A 14,978-nucleotide genomic window follows, 5' to 3' on the forward strand; every position below is an offset into this window, starting at 1 on the left:
GCAAGCGGAAACGAGAGCTACTGTGGGCATATAGACGAGCTCCAGACTCCAATAATAAGAAACAGCTCAATCTCTATTCAAAAAGACTTAAATTAATAATCAGGCTCACTCAGAAACACCAGAACGATTATAAAATTTACAACTCTACGAATAAATCTAAAACAACGTGGAAAATCATAAACCAGACTAAGGGAAATTTACCACCTGAACCAATAAGCCAAATAAAAATTAAAGGGGAATTAATAAAAAATCCTTCGGACATTGCTGAAAATTTTAATAATTATTTTGTAAATGTAGTGAAATCTAATTTAAATCCTAGTAAAAACTCTGATAATAATAATTTTAATTCTCATGATGACAAAAAATACAATTATAATAATTTATTGGACATTAAAAACTACAAATCATTATTTATGAAACCAACAACTGCACATGACATCTTTTTGATAATAAACTCGCTGAAAAACACTAATAGCACTGGTTACGATGGAATATCAACGAAAGTTGTAAAATACGTTGCAGCAACTATTGCTCCCGTTCTTAGCTATCTGATCAATCTAAGTATTGAAACGGGCGTCTATCCGATTAAACTTAAAAAGACGGTTATAGTACCATTATTTAAAAAGGACGATAGAGAAATCATGGACTTCTATCGGCCTATAGCACTAATACCAATATTCTCGAAGATTTTTGAAAAATGTATGTATAATAATCTATATTCATTCTTTGAAGATCTAGACATCTTGGCAACAGAACAACATGGCTTCAGGAAAAATACCTCCATTAATGTTGCAATATATAATTTCATCAAGAAAATAATAACTAATATCGACACAAAGCAATGTGTATCAGCGCTATACATGGATCTGTCAAAGGCATTTGACTTTGTGAATCACAAGGTACTCCTGAATAAATTGGAGAAATATGGTATTAGAGGTAACATACTATCGCTGATCAATTCTTACCTTACTAATAGAGTTCAACTAACTCAGATAAAAAAGATATGTCCTTTTACTAAAACTGAAATAACTTATTCATCAAGCGAAAAAGTAGTTGAAAATGGTGTCCCACAGGGAAGCGTGTTAGGTCCTCTTCTATTTATTATTTATATTAATGATCTTCCAAAGATTACCAAACATTCAATGATACTCTTTGCCGATGACAGTACTATTATATTTACTAAAATGAATGAAAATGATTACGAATTTGACATTAATAATAACGTTAATAACGTAGTTGACTGGCTTATCGCTAATAATCTTAACCTTAATGTAAGTAAAACGAAACTAATGGACTTCTATAATGACGATACTACAAAATTAAATATAAATATCTTAGGACATACAATTAGTGAGACTGACGAAACCAAATTTTTAGGCTTAATAATAGATAAAAAACTTTCATGGAAGAGCCAAGTTGATCAAGTCTGCAAAAAGCTTAGTCAGTACTCATATGCTCTTTATCAACTATCGAAAACTGTAAGTCAACATATAGCTCTCATGTCATACCATGGCTACGTGACATCAACATTAAGATATGGGGTCATATTTTGGGGAAACTGTACAGACCGAGAAAATGTCTTCAAAGCACAAAAAAGATGTTTACGCTCCATTTGTAACTTGCGCAAAACAGACAGCTGCAAAGATTACTTTAAACGTTTAAAAATTTTGACTTTCCCGTGTCTCTACATATACGAAATATCGGTTTTTATAAGAAATAATAATAAGCTTTTTGATAAAATCAACAACAGACGACACAGAAACTTAATAAAAGCAATGCCTCATAAGACTGCACTATTTAGTAAAAGTGTACTTGGTATGGGCCCAAAGATTTTCAATAGACTGCCAAAATATATACGTGACATTGATAACCTACTCTATTTCAAAAGAGAATTAAATAAGTTTTTAATAGAAAAGACCTACTATAACCTAAATGAATTTTTTACAGATAATATTATATGACAATATATTTAAGTATGCTAGCAGGTTTGAATATTTATAATTTCTATTGACATAAACCCTCAATTAATAAATGTTCTAACTTACATATAAGACCATTGTAAAACTAACCTGTGTTTATGCAAATAAATTGAATTTGAATTTGAATTTGAACATGATTCTAAGGAAAGTAAAGGTAAATTATGAAAAAGAGGAACTAGACAAAGCTAAAGGCAACAGTAAACGTCTATGGGACGTCATAAAGAAGCTTACTTATAGAAACCCCAATAACTCTACAGCTAAGGAACTTCTTACTATATCTTCTCTTCCAAAGGACAGCGTTAACATAGTCAATAACTACTTTTGTAATATAGGCAGAACTCTAGCTCAAAATGCAAATTCAAGTGCAACTGTTCATAACCAAATTCTCTTTCCTTCCCCAAGCAATTTCAGTGACTCCTTAGTCTTTTTACCAACCGACAAAGAGGAAATCAGCCAAATGATTGATTCACTACGGCCCGATTGTGCTATCGGTATAGACGGTATTTCAACAAATCTGCACTCACGCATATATTCAACTTGTGTCTACATAATGGTGTATTTCCAGATTCCTTTAAAAGAGCACTTGTACACCCAATCTTCAAGTCTGGGGATAGAAACCGTGTCAACAACTATAGGCCTATTTCCATTCTACCAGCAGTCTCAAAAATTCTAGAGCGTTTAATCAACAAGCGACTTACCCACTACCTAGAAAGCAAAAATCTATTATCTAATGCTCAGTATGGATTTAGGTGTGGGAAGTCTACAACAGATGCAGCTCATGATCTCATAGACCATATTATAGCTAACATGGACAAAGGCAAGAAGTGCTTAACTATCTTCCTAGATCTTGCTAAGGCCTTTGACACGGTTTCCACCCCCATCCTTCTTAACAGGCTGGAAGAAATTGGCGTGAGAGGTACCCAACTATCCTTTTTCCGTAGCTACCTTTCGGGCCGTACTCAATCCGTTATTATTGATGGTCACATTAGCTCGGACTCGCCCATTGAATACGGTGTACCTCAGGGGAGTATTCTTGGCCCAACCCTCTTCTTGATTTTCATTAACAAAATGTGTAACCTTCATATAACTAATGGTAAAATAACCACTTTTGCTGATGACACTGCAATTACATTTATTGGGGACGACTGGGACCAAGTTCATTCGTATGCGCAGCAGGGCCTCGGCGTCATCCTTAATTGGCTGATAACGAATAAGCTGACTCTCAATGCAGATAAGACTACATACATGCTGTTTTCTCCTCGGAGCTGCTCTCTTCCACCAATGAGCAGATATTCAATAGTCGCACACAGTCAAGGCTGCGCAGTCGATGTATGTGATTGTCCTAAAATAAAAACTTGTGACCAGATTTGATACTTAGGTATAATTATCGACCGTAACCTTAGCTTTTTTCCACATATAAACGCTCTTGCTTCCCGAGTTCGTAAATTAATTTATATCTTTAAAAAGCTTCGTCACATCTCTGATCCACCTATCCTGAAATCAGTTTATTATGCTCTCTGCCAATCCATTTTAATGTACGGGATTACAATATGGGGCGGAAGCTATATCACACATTTATTAATTTTAGAAAGGGCCCAACGCTCTATTCTCAAAGTAGCCACTTTTAAACCGTATCGCTTCCCTACTTATGCCCTGTATCAATATTGCCAAGTTTTAACTGTACGTCAGCTTTTTATCTTGTATTCAACTCTTCGCCAACACTCTATGACACACTATAATGATATGACTGCACAAAAAAGAAACCACATCATTGTACCCACTAAAAACTTTAAACTTACTCTATCTCGTAACTTTTTAGCTATCTTGGCGCTTCTCTATATAACAGAGTACATAAATTATTGAACATTTATCATCTCCCTAAATTCATAGCTAAACTGACCATAAGTAAATGGCTACAACAGCTTAACTTTGCTGACACTGAAAGCTTTTTACACCCCGCTGTATAGTGCTCTAGCAACCTCTGCACGTTTGCCCCACGCACAGTATATTTTCTCTTTTATATATATTATGAATATTTAATGGTGATTAAAAATATGCATATTATAAGTCTTGTATTCAACATTTAATATCCTACGAGTGGTTTTTTTTTGTCTCTTATTGTCTACAAATGATTTAAGCATTAGGTACACGAACGTTAACACTGACTGGCCTACAATCACCAGGGGCGTTCGCTAGTGTCTATAGCTCAGGATTTATCCTATTTTAGGCGCTAGCACTTTATTTGTATACTTTGATTAGCCAATCTATTGTATCTTATCGTTGCAACAACCTAACATTGTTTCATTTTATAACTTTAGTTTATATCCAGCTCTGCATGTTAGTTATAAGTTATTTTAAGTTTTCTGAAAAGGTTTGTAATATGGCTATTGGAAAAACAATAAACATTATTATTATTATTATTATTATTAAAGCTCTTGACTAGTTTGATAAACTGAAAACTCCAGGGCCAGTTATAAATTAAACATCGCGTCTGTACTCTGTACGTTTCACCACTGAGTTGTTCACTATTAGTTCAATATTGTAACACATCATTCAGGGGAACTGTATACGCTTTTATAATGAAACAAAAAACCTTACTGAGACTAAATTTAAGAATTTTGTAAATATTATAAATTATTATTTAAACGACAAAAACGCGTGGTGATGTCCACCTCGGCTAAGGCTGTTGAAAAAATGAAATGGATACCTATGCTTGAGTAAAATTGTACAAGATATAATATGTGAGTAAAATTGTACTAGATATAAGCGCAGCTGATACTTACACAGCAGGCTTCGTTGAAAAGATGCTCGAGGAGTTTCCTTTGCAATTTCTTTTGTGAAATATTATATTCTAACAATGGTAAAAAAATGACGTCCAATAAATTATATTCTATTCTATTGTCTAAATTGGCTTTCAGAAAATAAAATACCATCCTGAAAATATGTTATAAAAATTGTATCTAGGGTGTCCAGAACAGCAATGGAAAGAGAGTGACTGAATTTTTTTTTATTCCCTATAGTATTGTCACGTGACTTTTAACCCCTTTCCGTTGGTCCATTAATTACGGGACAATCCTTATATTTTTTGAGCAACTGATCTCGGTAAAATTGTTTTGTAGTCATAGTCATAGTCATAATCATAGTCATGGTTCAGTTAAATATAAACTTAAAAACTTTTGATTACCATTCTCCATGTTTTCAACCTTATGAGAGTTTTACTTATAAAAAAAAAAACACGCACTCACGCCTTGTACTAATGTACTCCCTTGCGGGGTAGGCCGAGGTGCATTGCTGTACCCACTTTTCGCCAGAGTGTTATGTTAGTCCCAATGTAATAGGGGGCGGGCCTATTGCCATTTAACGGGCACATCCAAGACCCGTGAACAAATATATATGTGTTTAAATAAATATCTGCCCCAGCCGGGAATCGAACCCGGGACCATCGGCTCAGTAGTCAGGGTCACTAACCACTACGCCATTCGGCCGTCCAATTTTTTACTCTAAACTTTTACTTATACATGTAAGTAATACAATGATGCCTTTAAGGAAATATTTCAAGATTTGTCTCAAGAATTTGAAAACGTGTTCACTAAGAAAGAAGTAGATGTTAATTGTAAACTAAGTCTTAATGACTGGGCAACATCGGGAATTTATAAGAGCAGACGTAAATTATATGATTTCTATGAACAGCGTACATTTACTCATGACGATAACTTTAGAGATTATGTAAAGAAATATACAAAGATATTCAAAGCCGTTTGCCACCAAGCTAAATCAGATTATATAAATAGAAAGATTAAAAACTCTAATAACAAGATTAAAACCGTATGGAATATCATTAATACTGAAACCGGGAAGAATAAACCACGTGATTTAAATTTTGAACTTAAAATTAATGATAAAATTGTTTCATCTAGTGAAGAAGTGGCTTCCGTCTTTGAAGATTTTTTCCGTAGTACGAGTATACCGATAGCTACAACTGAGAACCTTGATTCATCTTGCGCTGAAGCTGAACGTTTGCTAAGAGGGAATGCACCGCCTTGCGATCTCGACTTTCAATTTCATGGTATAAATACACAGACCATAATTACCACTTATAAAGAATTAAATTTAAAAATGACAGAAGATTTATGGGGCATGTCCGTTAAAGTTATTAGTCATGTTATTGATATCCTAGCACCCCACTTGGCTAATCTTTTTAACAGATGCATTGAGGTCGGTGTATTCCCCGATTTGATGAAACTTAGTAAACTAATACCGCTTTTTAAATCTGGTGAGAAAAATGATCCCAATAATTTTAGGCCTGTATCAGTTTTGCCAGTACTGAGTAAAATATTTGAAAAAATTATGCTGCATCAAATGCTTTCGCACTTTAGTATTCACGGCCTTCTCCATAACCAACAGTTCGGTTTCACCAAAGGTCGATCTACAACTGACGCTGGTGTCGCGTTGGTCAAACACATATTTAGTGCTTGGGAGGAACGTCTTGATGCTGTGGGTGTATTTTGCGATCTATCGTGTTGGATAAATATATTTAATAAAATAAATATTATATAGGTTTTTGCTCACGTGATGGTTCAAGGTCCAAAGCTCGGCGTGGAGGGCCCTCCCGATGCTTGAGTAATCCGTTTTAATCTTGAGGTTCTCACACACAAAATCACATGTCCACTTATAATCGTATACACAAATATAATGCCTAATAGCAGTTGGTAATATTTAACCGAAAATACAAATATTGCGAATATCGAGACCGCGCCGAAATACAAGAGCAGATAACCCGACGAGAGGCTGCCAACGACTGACTAGACTGTCAAAAATAATAGAACCTACCCACATACAAATATAAGAACCTACCCACATACAATTATTAAAGTGTTCGTCGGTACCGAACATATCGAAAGCATTTGATTGTGTGGATCATGCCACTCTACTTATGAAACTTAAATATTATGGGCTAACTGGCAAAGCTCTTACATTATTGGAATCATACTTGAGCAACAGAACTCAACTAGTTGACATAAATGGAGTGCGTTCGGCTGGCTGTCCTGTCAGTATGGGTGTTCCCCAAGGCTCGATTTTAGGACCATTCTTGTTTCTTGTATATGTTAACGATTTACCGTTTTTGGTAGATAAATTATGTGAGATAGTACTGTTTGCTGATGATACTTCACTTATATTTAAGTTGAAGCGACAAGAAGTCAATTTTGACAATGCAAACAGTACTCTTTCCATAGTTGCTAATTGGTTCACTGTAAATAATTTAGCTCTTAACTCCAAGAAAACAAAATGTATCAAATTCACTTTGCCTAATGTAAGACAAGTAGAGACATATTTGACATTGAATAACGATAAGCTAGAGTTAGTAAATGAAACGGTATTCCTGGGTATTACAATTGACTCAAAGTTGCAATGGGGACCCCATATTGAGAGGATAGCCGGTAGATTGAGTTCTGCAGCTTATGCGGTTAGAACCATTAGACAGTTAACAGATGTAGATACAGCCAGGCTTGTGTATTTTAGTTATTTTCATAGTGTTATGTCTTACGGAATTCTATTGTGGGGACGAGCGGCTGACATTAATCAAATCTTTGTTCTGCAAAAACGAGCAATTCGAGCCATATATGTATTAGGGTCTAGAATTTCATTAAGAGATACGTTTAAGGAAATAGGTATACTAACTGTTCCATGCTAATATATCTATGAAAATATTATGTATGTTCGTAAAAACTTAAATTCATTTAGTAAAGTAGGAGCCACTCACGGTATTGAGACCAGAAACAAAAATAAGTTGCTTTTCCCCACACTCAGACTTTCGAAAACAAACACATCATTCATGGGGAACTGTATACGTTTTTATAATAAATTATCAAATGAAGCAATAAACCTTACTGAGCAAAAATTTAAGAATTATGTTAAAGCTACATTATTTAGTAAAGTTTACTATAGCCTCCTGACGCCCAGCCGTTATTTTATTTTTTAAGACTATCTGCCCACGGTACTCACACAAGGACTATTGCTTTTACCTAGCTTACGGCCCAGAAACTTAAACTTGAATAAATGTCGCAAAAAATATTATATAGTGTTCCTAGTAGTATGTACGGGTAATGCATTAAAAAGGAACCAGTTTCAATAGGTTTTAATTCGAAAATAATTAGTCCTCATGTGAGGACCGTGGGCAGTTAAAAAAAGTTTAATTTATTGGTAGAGAATATATCTATTAGGTAATTTGTTAGAAATAACAAAACTTATGAAATAAGAACCACTTAGGAACACAATTAACACTTTAAATCAGTCTTACATAAGTTTAGAACTTATATTTATTCTAGATAAACTCTTACACTCATCAACTATTATAATTATTGGGATCAATAGAATAACAAAATAAGATAGCTCTCGATAAAATGAAAGGCTCAGCTAGCTGCTCCTGGATATCATCATCACAAAATTCAAATTCTACGGGTTCATGGTGAGTCATTTATGTCGTCGTCATCGTCCTCCGAGAGATCTATTGTCCGACATAGCTAAATCTGCTTCAATTTCTTGGATTTCGCATTATATTCTGTAAAAAAATACATAAATAAATCTATCTAAAATTATAGTATAGCGGTCCAGAGTCCTCAAGTGAGGACTAATATAAATGGATGATCATAGAATATTATTTAGAACCTTAATTGATAAAATATTAGTATTCGTCACTTGCTGATATACTTAACAATAAGGTTTTATTAAAGTTATTGTATTAAATGATTAGATCACATAAGTAAAATGAGATTACAACTTACTTAGTCGCAATAGTCGACGGTGGCCCCGCCATGGTTCCGTTTTTTGACGTTTTTTCAATGAACCATTGATTATCCTCAGATGACACTTAAGACAGCTGTCAGTGATGGAATGTTAAATCCATAGATGCAATCCCAAAAAATAATGGCGGTAAATTCAAATGTGGTTCAAACTCAAAGTATTCGTCCTCGGAGAAGGACCGTGGGCATTTAGTCCAGAAAAAATATATTATAGCTTGGGCAGTAATAACTATACTCGTTAAGTACTCACAGAAGGACCGTGGGCATCAGGAGGATAGTATAAATGATTATTTAAACGACAAAAACGCGTGGTCTTGTCCACCTCAGCTAAGGCTATTGAAAAAATGAAATGGATATAGGTACTTAAGTAAAATTGTAGGTACTAGATATAAGTAAAAATTGTAATAGATTATAAGGAAAAAGTTGAAAAGATGCTCGAGGAGTTTCTTTCGCCATTTCTTTCCTTCTCAATGACGGGGCCTTTGTGAAATGGTGGTAGATGACTATCGACAAATAATTGTAAAATTTTACGTCGATTAAACCATTTGAATTTGAATTTGAATTTGAATTTAATACTTTATTCTGCGTTCAAATCGGTTTATGCAAAAGCGAGAATAAACCTATTTACACAGCACACGACATGTCTCGTATTCTGTGAAATATAATTCGTACAATGATGTCGAAAGAGCTAAAATTTCCCCATAGATCAAAATCAGAATCTCGTTTTTTGGTGTCGATTTATAAAAACACTATAAAATTACTCATAAATATATTTTATTAAATATACCAGATCGTTAAATACGATCATCTTCTTCTTAGCATGTGGGCGATAGACACAAGAGCTATAGACTAGACTAGGGCTTGTAAAAAATAGTAGAGGAAAATATAAAATAGAAAGTATTGTTGTTGGGTTGCTTGAATCCACGCTGCTTATCCGTTGTTTTGCGAAGCCAAGATGTCTGTAAGGAATAATACAATAATTAAAAATTACAAAACAACTCATTGATGACTGCAGAATTGCTATGTCTATTTAAATGTATAGGTATATAAATAATGTAAAATTAAGTCAATGGTATTATAAGTTTGTGAATTTCTATTTCGACAAGATAAAAGTATATTTTATAGAGTGCAGTGTACAGCGCTAGGATTCGAACCCAGGAGTCCCAGGACGCCACGTCACTCACGATGAGACCTTTATATTTTATAATAATATTGAGGTTAACTTACTGTTCAAAGCTCCACCTGTAAACAAAAACAAAATATAGGATTAGCATCGGCATGCAAAATGTATTCCTTACAATAAAGTTAATATATTTTAAAAAATTGAATTATTATAGGGAATTGTCAGATTTCTTATCTTAAGTAAGTGAATCAATCTACGCATGAACCTAAAGTCCACCTCAAAGAAAATTCAGCCAATCACATCGAATGCATTCTATAATCAAATTCTCTCTTCTCTGCAGCTCTGGTGTGAAACAGAAAGATAACTGGAGGGCGACCCAACCTGGAGCATATTGTAGCTCTTTTCATAGCATGCTTAGTGACTAATAATCGGCGGACCACGATCGAAACGTCCACGTTTCTAAACAGTCTTAGGAACTTGAGAAATGGCGGACGAAAGTATGTGACGTAGCATCCAGAATGCAGACCGACCCACGTTTGTGCGTCCCTGAGCACACTGCTGCGATGCGTCACTCACCGGTCTGTGAGCCGGACGTGCTGCTGCCGCTGCTCCCGCTGCTGCTGCTGCTGCTGCTGCCGCCGCCGCTGTTGTTGTCACACCCGCTGTCGCAGCCACGGGCCGGCGATGCCAGCGCCAGCTGCGGACATAACATACGGGGCCTTAGTGTCATTATATAGAAAAAATATAATTCATAAAAACTTAATTACCTAGTGGTTATTATTAATCATAAAGTTTGCTTTTGTGATTACGAGCCTAATTTCGTGTAATTACCCAGATTATTCCTCCCCACCGTCACAGCCGCGGTGCATGAAGCTCGGAGGATGTCCAGTGTGTCTAGACCACCTCCTACAGACCTGCACTTGCTTATACATACATTACAACAACAGCCACTCACCATCACCAGCACGAGGACACACAGGGCGGAGAAGTACTTCATGTCATCCACTTGTTGACTTGTTCAGGATGCAGAGAGGATGTGGGCGAGGGAGCCGCTTGCTGCAGAGTAGCTGAATATGTGCTGCGAGCATCAGCCAAGCTTCTTATAATCCATGCACATGCTAAATCAATAAATCAGAACAAACATAAACAAGGGTGAAAGTACTTACTTGTTCGTTCAGGTACTTAAAATAACATTTAAGTTTATTAATAGCCATTTATTTTATTTATTTAAGTTATGTACTTACAGAATATTTACTAAACATCACAATCACACATGAATTTGTTCAGCTGGATAAAAATAACTCTGTAGTTTATTAATAGGATTTTATTTTATTAAGATAAACCAACCGCATACATACAGTATAATATTTATGATCATAATTATAAAATTGAAATGCTATGCCGTATTAAAATGATTTTTTTCATTATTTCTTGAAAATTTACCTGATTTTTAAAATAAATCTTCTATAAGAACTAAACATACTGGAGCATGCTGAAACGGAACGAAGTCGTTCTGAAACAAGTTTTTTGTCGACATCGCCGAGCATGACACCCGAGCATTTGCCAGAACTGAAGTAGGTACCTACTTACTGCCGGTTTCTATAACTCTATCTATCCATAACTGGTAGTTACTTTCATACGATTTTGACATAATGAAAGTTACAATCTGTCAAAATCGTATGAAAGTAACTACCAGTTAAAGATAGATAAAGTTATAGAAACTTGCAGTTAACCGTCCTTGTTTAAAATGTCTTTCGTTTTTAATATAGATTGTATTTATGTAAATTGTATCATTTGTTTTTGGCAAAAAATACTATTTTACTTTCATGGTACTTAAATTACTTATTTCTAAATAATTCATTCGAACCCACGGCTTCACGAATGAGAGCGGAGATGGCAGCACGTAGCAAACTTCCTCAGAGCGGGCGACAATAACAATGAAGTTTGATAGATGCTCGAGGAGTTTCTTTCGCCACGACTCTCCTTCGTGACTGAGCCTATGTCGAATGGTGGTAATCTGGTAGAGTAATATTATGACCCATGACTAGCGACAAATAAATTGAAAAAAATACGTCCAATGAAGAACATTTCAATCGTATGATTATGATGATAAATATTGTACTGTAGGCATTGACATAATAAATTATGTATTACTATTGAAAACATTGACTGTAGGTGTGTAGGTATACGGCTTGTTTAACTCAATAAAAAAGCCTATTAATAAACTAAAGAGCTATTTTTATGTAGCTGAACAAATTAATGTGTAATTGTGATAAGAAAATATTCTGTAAGTACCTTAAATAAATAATGACTATTAATAAACTTAAATGTTATTTTAAGTAGCTGAGCAAATAAGCCGTATAATTATTAATATTTAATTTGTGGCAATAAGTGCTTTCACCCTTATTTATGTTTGATCTGATTTATTGATTTAGCATGTGCATGGATTATAAGAAGCTTGGCGGATGCTCGCAACATCATATTCAGCTACTCTGCAGCAAGCGGCTCCCTCGCCCACATCCTCTCTGCATCCTGAACAAGTCGACAAAATGAAATTCTTCTCCGCACTGTGTGTCCTCGTGCTGGTGGTGATGGTGAGTTGCCACTGCTGTAACAATGATGTATAAGCAAGTGCAGGTCTGTAGGAGGCGGAGTAGCCAACCTCCGGGCTCCGTCACCGCGGCCGTGATGATGAGGAGCAATAATACGGGCAATCACACGGAGGGAGAAAGTGTTTTAAAGGCTCGTAATTATAAAAGTAAACTTATTTACATAATACCTAACTTTTTGATGAACTGAGGCGTTTTTTTGTGTCCCTAGCTGGCGTTGGCGTCGCCGGCCCGCGCCTGCGATAGCTGTGGCGGCAACAACAACGGCGGCAACAACAACGGCGGCGGCAGCAGCGGCAGCAGCAGCAGCAGCGGGAACAGTGGCAGCAGCACATCCAGCTCACAGACTGGTGAGTTAATTGACACATGGCAGACTAGCTGATTATGATGATTATTATTATATACTTGCTGCTAAATTTTACATAATAGTTTTACTTACTTGACTTTCCTTTTTGTTGACAGGTGGAGTTTTGAACAGTAAGTTAACGTCAATATTACCTCCATGTTCAGGTTCACAGCCACTGCAACGAACACACCCACACACACTGTTAGGACTTTATAAATTGGCACGTATGTTGCGTACTGCGCTGGCAACGCTGCCTCTTCTAAGGCCTTGTTGTCTTCCAAACCCTGCTTCATTATGGTGAGGCTCATTAGTGTGGAGCCCTAGTCTCAGGCTGATGGTTACTGAAAATGTGGTCCTATGCATTAGCGTGCGTAGACTTGTCGAAGGGTGGGCATCCAGCGTCATTTAGCCAACATCCCGGCTCGAGGCTGGAGGAAGGAGCGACCCGGGCCGCGGATTCGATGACGGTTTCGCCCACTTCTATACCCTTCTTCGTGCATTAATGTACATTAGAGCTTATGAGTGATAATGTTATTTAACTATCTAGTGTTTCATTTGAAATGCTCACAAACAAGTTTCATTTACCACTTAATATTTTTTAACTACATAGTTTAGCAGTTTTACTTTCGTATGGCTGCTATAGCGTATTTTCCTTTTTTGAACTTAGATATTTTTGAGAGTTTTAATTAAATGAAAGATTCTCAATTTATGTCCTCGTATCACATTGTCCTTTCAGGCTTTGAGCAGATGTTGCCTGATATACTCACTAACATCGCTGAAACATCTACTATAATTATATCCATCCGGTTCTTCTGTTTTAATTATTATATTACTCCTTACAGACCTTTTGGCTACGTCAAACAGCTAAGCAGCGTGGATTCAAGCAACCCTCGTTACCACACTACTTTATACTTTTTTTTGTAATATTTAATGTATATTCCATACCTACTCTGAAGATCTATCACCATCATCACAGTGACAAGACCATGGTTTCAAAATAATTATGTATTTTTCCCCAACAAATTTCTTGATATGTAAAATTATTTTAATATCGTTGAAGAGGAAATATTATTATGTAATATATTATATATTTAATAAACTTGATATATTCTATAACTAATTTTATAGTATTTTTAATCGTCCTTAAAAACCCTTTGACCATTATAATATATTTTTTGTTCCTGATTATCTCAAGTCTGGCTGACCAAGACCATCGCCCTCAGCATGCTAAGTAAATTTTTAGAACCCTCCCGCAACGGTTAAAGACCCAGATCCAGCACAGTCAATTGAAAAAAAACATAAATTCCGTTGAAAAGAGTTTCTCCCAAAACTGGCACTTTAATTCTAATTTCATTTTTAGTTTACGAGTAATATTTTATTTTTTATTCTGTTTAAGAATAGCTCATAATAATTATTTTTTACTTTGTTTAATTATTTTTTTTTGTATCACAAACTGTCAAATCTGTAATAGTTAAATTGAACCGGGAGCCCGCGTTACAGGTTTTTCCTAGTGCAGGTCCCACTGTGTATTTTCTTTTGTGAATACTTTTTTGGCTAAATAAAGAATTTATTTATTTATTTATTTATAATAGTTTCAAACTTACATTTAAAAGATGCAGAATTGACCATGACGTAGGTATATCGATGTAAGTACCTATGGCAAAATATAATTTCAACTGCCAATATAAATATGTTTTTTGAGAGAGCTTATCTTTGTACGGAACCCTCAGTGCGCGAGTCCAACTCGCACTTGACCGGTTTTTAAGAACCTACCTCACAATACCCTCTAAAAAATACGTTTGCCGGCAGAAAGAACTAAGTATCATAGTAAAAAAATATATTATCCTACACATAGATAAAGGCTATTTTCCTTTAAATCTTATGTTAAAAACCGTTTCCCAAAATAAAGTTAGCAAAAGAAGACATAAGTTACTTTGATAAGACACTTGTCATGTATTATCATTATTATTGTTATATTAGTCGTCGCATCACTCGTTTCATCCTTTGATAAACAATAATAAAATATGTAAAACCAGCTGGTCTGTGTCGGGAGGTCCTCACGAGATAGTTGAGATCCCTACTACTACCACCCTACACTATACTCTAATTTTTAATCCCGCG

At 35.4% G+C, this 14,978-nt stretch overlaps 1 protein-coding gene and 1 non-coding gene across 2 annotated transcripts; one reads left to right on the forward strand and one right to left on the reverse strand.

Annotated features, from left to right (window-relative positions):
* Positions 1–9,536: 9,536 nt before the first annotated feature.
* LOC119691470 lies at positions 9,537–11,010 on the reverse strand. Its single transcript, XR_007266652.1, has 4 exons — positions 10,858–11,010; positions 10,479–10,599; positions 10,007–10,021; positions 9,537–9,738 (listed from the first exon to the last, which is right to left on the reverse strand). It is a non-coding gene; the product is annotated as an uncharacterized LOC119691470 (transcript).
* Positions 11,011–12,338: 1,328 nt separating this feature from the next.
* LOC119690610 lies at positions 12,339–13,951 on the forward strand. The gene is made up of 4 exons (XM_038106272.2): positions 12,339–12,496; positions 12,723–12,861; positions 12,974–12,988; positions 13,700–13,951. The coding sequence occupies exons 1-4, from the start codon at positions 12,368–12,370 to the stop codon at positions 13,723–13,725; spliced, it is 309 nt and encodes a 102-aa protein (XP_037962200.2). The 5' UTR covers positions 12,339–12,367; the 3' UTR covers positions 13,726–13,951.
* The last annotated feature ends 1,027 nt before the right edge of the window (positions 13,952–14,978 follow it).

This window comes from Plutella xylostella, chromosome 9, assembly GCF_932276165.1.
Source record: "Plutella xylostella chromosome 9, ilPluXylo3.1, whole genome shotgun sequence".
NCBI lineage: Eukaryota > Metazoa > Arthropoda > Insecta > Lepidoptera > Plutellidae > Plutella > Plutella xylostella.

What these genes read in the sequence shown, in the direction of transcription:
- LOC119690610 (XM_038106272.2), top strand. Translation starts at nt 12,368, where the DNA reads ATGCTCGCAACATCATATTCAGCTACTCTGCAGCAAGCGGCTCCCTCG. An exon ending in TCCTCGTGCTGGTGGTGATG is followed by an intron (nt 12,497 to 12,722) that starts GTGAGTTGCCAC and finishes TTGTGTCCCTAG; the next exon opens with CTGGCGTTGGCGTCGCCGGC.